Source organism: Lagenorhynchus albirostris, chromosome 12 (assembly GCF_949774975.1).
Source record: "Lagenorhynchus albirostris chromosome 12, mLagAlb1.1, whole genome shotgun sequence".
Classification (NCBI taxonomy): Eukaryota; Metazoa; Chordata; class Mammalia; order Artiodactyla; family Delphinidae; genus Lagenorhynchus; species Lagenorhynchus albirostris.
In genome coordinates, this window is record NC_083106.1 from 2,861,514 (window position 1) to 2,866,658 (window position 5,145).

Sequence of the window (5,145 nt, forward strand, 5' to 3'; positions counted from 1 at the left end):
CCCACCCAGAAATACCTGGAATAAAATGCACGTGTGATTTCGGGACCTACGACACAGATATCTTGTGACCTAAACGGTCTCAAACGTATTCACCCAGGGCTATGGGAGGAGACAGGTTGCCTCGAGGCCCTGGTGGGGAAGGGGAGAAGGTCCATGTCTGGAAGCTGTGTTTGCATATTTTATGGAGAAGAGGTAAACGGGGGGTGGTGGGGTGGTGGTGGTGGTGGTTTTGAGGGTGCTGGTGGAGATGATGGGGCCTAAACCTACCCCCACCCCCAGCCGTCATGAGAAATGTTTCTGGTCACCTATCAAGTTTCCTTCTTGGGGTGCCTGACCCAGTGGGGACACATCAGAGTAGGCAGGGGGGAAAGTGACCGGTGCCCTCGTGGCCACCGACCACAGAGAGGTGCCGGTGCCACGACAGGAGCGTTCAGAGAGCTGGGCGGGGCCGCTGGGGCCGTTGGTCACATACGAGTGTACCCACATTTGAATGCTCTTAGCTAAGCTGGGGCCATACCCCACACAACCTACTTACGTTCCTGGGTTAGCCCAGAAGAGCATATCCTATGGAAAATGTTTTTTTGCAGATCTAAACAACCGACAGTTCTCCATAAGTAATGCAAGGACTGCTTGTATGAAACTTTGACTTTATGACGTATTGCTCTGTAATTATTCACTGAATTATTCATGTATTCAACAAACGTTTGAATATCGAAGGAGTGTTTTCGTGTCTCTACCACTAGAATCTAAGTTGACGGTGAAGCTGTCTCATTCATTCTGAACCACTGCTGCAGCAATAAATACTCTCCTTTGCTCACAGGAATCACTCCTGAAAAGAACTTAATGTCTGGTACTTCCTATATCATGATTTCACTGAAACTGGTCTATTTTGCCTATTCAGGGAAAACTAGGTTTTTAATTTTAAAATGACAGTCTTTCAGCAGTGGCATCAACATTATATAAAAGCAAAAGCAGGAAGATTCCCTGAAATGTCTTTTCCCCACCTCTGAGCTCCAGCCAGCTTTCTCCTCCGACACCGGACTGCAAGGCCGGCCCGGCCAGAGGTACCACCCGCCGCCGCCGCCTGGCCCACCATCTTAAAGGCACCGAGAGGCTACTCAGGATTTTCTCTCCAACGTGCAAGGACTCCGCCTAGGGCTTAGGACACGCCCGGCTCTCCCCGCCTCTGGTGGATTAAAACTAGCCCCTGGCGGTGGAAGGCCAGCTGGGGAGCCTCGCCCGGTCCAGTCGCTCGTGACAGCAGCCGGGCGCAGCGGCTCCTCGCCCCGCCGCGTCCTCGGCCACCGCGCTCGGCTCCTTCTCCCGCCGGCGCGTCTGGCTCGGCGTGGCCCGGGCGGACGGTGCTGTGCCCGCCGAGCCAGGCGAGGAGGCCCGAGTCGGGGCAGAGCCCCCGGCCCCAGAAGGGAGGGAGGGAGGAAGGAGAGAGGGGTGCCTTGGCGTGAAGCCCTGGCTGTGGGCGCCGGGACGTGAGGAAGCCGGAGATGCTGCGGCCGGACCGAGGTGGGTGCGGAGCGAGGACGAGGGCCAGACCCCGGCCACCCACGGGGAGGGCGCTGAGCCCCGCGCACCGAGACTAAAGCCGCCCCTCTCCTTCCAGGGCGCTGACGACCCGCCGGCCTGGCAGCACCATGCCGTTCCCGCCCCTGCAGCCGCCGCCGCCCACCCCCGCCCCGGGGGTCCCGGCCGCGCGCCCACCGCCCCGGAAGCCGGGCGCCACCCGCAAGGCGGCCGTGCCCGCCTGCGCCCCGCCGGGGCCCTTGCCGCCCGCCGCGGCCGCGGAGAAGAGACGGCCCCCCGAGCGACCCCCGGTGCTGCTGTCCAGCTCCTGGCCCTCTGCCACCCTGAAGAGGCCGCCGGCCCGCCGCGCCCCCGGCCCGGCCTCCCCGCGCGCCCCGCCCCCGTCCGCGCCCGGCCGCCCGCGCGCCCCGGCTCCGTGCACGCCCCGGCCGGCCGGCTCCGGCGACGGCCCCGCGGGGGTCGCCACCTCCGGGGCCGGGCCCGACGCAGCCCTGCACTTCTCCCTGAGCCTCACGCCCGAGGCCGTGCTGGTCATCCAGCGGCGCCACCTGGAGAAGCAGTTGCTGGCGCGGCCCCGTCGGGCGGCGCCCGCGCCCTCGACCGACGCCGGGCGCCCGCTCGCCCCCTGGCCCCGGGCCCGGGCCGCAGGCCTCGGCCGCCGCCCGCTGCTGCCCGGCGGCCTGCAGGGCCCCGACCCCGGCCCACGGCCCGCTGACCTGCGCCCGCTGCTCAAGGTGTCGCTGCTCAACGAGCGGCACAAGTACGACGACGTGGAGTACGAGGAGGAGGTCGCGGCCGCCGACGAGGGCCTGGTGCGAAAGTGCACCGAGTGGCTGCGCGGCGTGGAGTCGGCGGCCGCCGCGCGAGACCGGGCGGGGCCCCTGGACGCGCTGCCGCACCTGAGCTCGCTGTGACCGCGCCCTCGGGGGGACTCGGCCTCGCTGACGCCCCGCGCCCCTCCCGGGAGCGGAGGGGCCCAAGCGGGACGCGGCCCACCTCCCTCGGGGGCGGACGGCCGCCGACCTCTCCCTGCCGCACGCCGGGGCCTGTGGGTCTGCCTTCTGCACCTGCGGGCCTCTTCCACACCCACAGGTGTCCTCGGGGCTCGTGGTGGTGGTGGGGATGAGCGGGGGTGAAGGTGCCTCTCAGCTCCCACTCCTAAGGTTCGCGTAGGTCCCGGAGACCCTCCGCGGGGCGCGGGCCCCCGTCTGTGGGTGTCGCTCTGCGGGTGCGCTACGCCAGGTGCCCTGGTCCGAGCAGTGGGTGACAGCCACGTGTGGGTGCGGGGCGAACCAGGAGGGTGGCCGTCTGGTGCAGAGCTGGACATGGTGCTGCACTTAGGATTTTGTTTCTGCTGAGTAGAAACATGTCCCGGGGACTGGAAGGCCTGGGGGCTCAAGTGAACCGAACTTCCCAACGGGAAGGGGGAGGGTAGTGACCACCAGGAAGGTCCGCCTGGAGAGTGGGCGCTGTGACGGGCACAGTGCTCGGTGGTCACAACACTGACTCGTGGGGGCTTTCGAGCCCACGTACACACTTACACACGCACACTCACATGCTTACACTCACACACGCACTCAGCTCTCACACTCATACTCGTGCTCTCATGCACACTTAACACACCTCACACTCATGCTCCTACAGGCACACATGCTCACACATCCTCACACTCACACTGGTTCACATGCATGCTCTTGCCGGCAGTCCTGTCTCCACTCACAAACCTCACACGCGCGCGCACACACACAAGGCTTTCTGAAGCACAGCTGCGGGAATTGTTTTCAGCGTCTGGGGTAAGGTGTGAGCCGGAGCGAGGCTCAGCTTCTGGAAAATGCATCCTCTGTACTTGAAGTGCTGCTCACAAATGTCTTTTGTGCTACAGAAAGGAAGGGTAGGCAGAGGGAGGGGGCAAAGTGCAGAGAGCTGGACCCAGACGCAGGACAAGATGTGCCGGGCCAGAGAGCCGCTTGTTTAGGGAGCAAAGTGGGGAGTGCAGAGCAGATGTGTGTTTTCAGTATTTTTAACCGCTGTGTGAAAATCAGTGACGTGGTGGCTTTGTACATTTGTATATAGTGATTTGAGAAAAGGAAATTTCTATTATTTGAACAAAGGGTGAGACTCTTCTGCCTTTCAGGGGTCGTGCTCTTCCCCACTAACTCCAGGCTGATTTTTCTAGATTTGTTTTTTTCCATGCATCTATTTCACTCGAAGGTTGAGAAGGGGGAAAAATGTTATAATCAGATAAAGCTCGTTATAGAACAGTGTAATGTATTACCTCAATTTTGGACTTATTTTGTAAAAGTTAATAACTAGTTTGATGTTTATCTCATTAGACTTTAATGTGTCAAGTCTTGATTATATTTACATTGAAGCTTTACATTTTTAAAAACCAGTTTGTATTTTTCTTGTGGAGATCTTTGCTCTAATCTCGCTCTCTCGGGCCAGGCACAAGTCTAGGTAGACACGGAGCATCTAATTTTGTGGGAGCTAGATCAGCCGCCAGATGAGATGCAAAACCAAATACCCCGCCCGCTGAATAGCTTGCCTCCTGTTTGAATGCACAGAGCTAGACCGTCTTTTATTTTAAATGAGTGTATTACTACCAGAGAGGCAAAGTCAGCAATCGTTCGGAGGTGAAATTAAGACACGTGTCTCATGAATGCTCCGGGCACCCCCGGTGGCGTCTGCAGAGCTGGGTCCTGGGGGAGAAATGAAAGCTCGTTCTGGACGTCAACCAGCAGGTTGAGAGTGAACTGTGAATTCAAGGTGGGCAGAGTCGTAACTTGCTCTCATTTGCACTTAGCGCAAATACCGGTGATTAAGAGGCCCAGGGTCCTGCCCATCGTGACGATAACAGCATTTTAAAGACTTTGCTAAAGGAATCGACGTTTGCAGAGCGTCTTTCTGCGTCTGCCCGTGTGTGTCTGGGTCCTGCTGCTGCTCATGCGTGGTCTCTGTGCCCCTGTGTTATCCTTTGTCTGTTTCCCTCTCCTCACCCTCCCCCCTTTTCTGGGCTCCTAGCCCCATCTTGCTCTTAACTGGCAGCAGTAAGACACCACACACATTTTTCTCCCTTGCGACGTCGGGTAGAGTTGTGTGCCTTGTTCGTCACTTTAAAAGCAGATGTGTGGAACGTTTATACTACGCTGGTTGACGACCCTCAGTAAAACGCGAGAAAGGTTCTACACATGACACGTGACGTCTGTTCATGTTGTAACTGATGTTTTGAGGATGTTTTCTAAGTCACTGTGCTGCAGCTTCTTAATGCTTAAATAAAAGAGAAATTTGATGGCTGTATTTCTTTTTAGGAGGCTATTAAACACTGATCAGGAAGAGATCACCGAGATATTTAGAGATCTTCTGTGGGAATTCCCTGGCGGTCCAGTGGTTAGGATTCAGTGCTTTCACTGCCAAGGGTGAAGGTTCGATCCCTGGTCAGGGAACTAAGATCCCACAAGCCCACAAGCTGAGCAGCGAGACCAAATAAATAAATAAAGTTCATCTGAGATGGTCTCTCCGTGGTGCTGCCCCACCTGGGGCTCTGGAATTTCCAGGGGTTGGCAAAGGGTCATTGGCCTTAATTACTTGCCAGCAGTGACCAGGATT

At 58.4% G+C, this 5,145-nt stretch overlaps 1 protein-coding gene across 1 annotated transcript; it reads left to right on the forward strand.

The window, feature by feature from the left end:
* Nucleotides 1-1,271: 1,271 nt before the first annotated feature.
* Nucleotides 1,272-4,828, forward strand: PRR18 (proline rich 18). The gene is made up of 2 exons (XM_060167609.1): nucleotides 1,272-1,521; nucleotides 1,619-4,828. Exon 2 carries the CDS (start codon nucleotides 1,650-1,652, stop codon nucleotides 2,451-2,453), a length of 804 nt encoding a protein of 267 aa, XP_060023592.1. The 5' UTR covers nucleotides 1,272-1,521; nucleotides 1,619-1,649; the 3' UTR covers nucleotides 2,454-4,828.
* The last annotated feature ends 317 nt before the right edge of the window (nucleotides 4,829-5,145 follow it).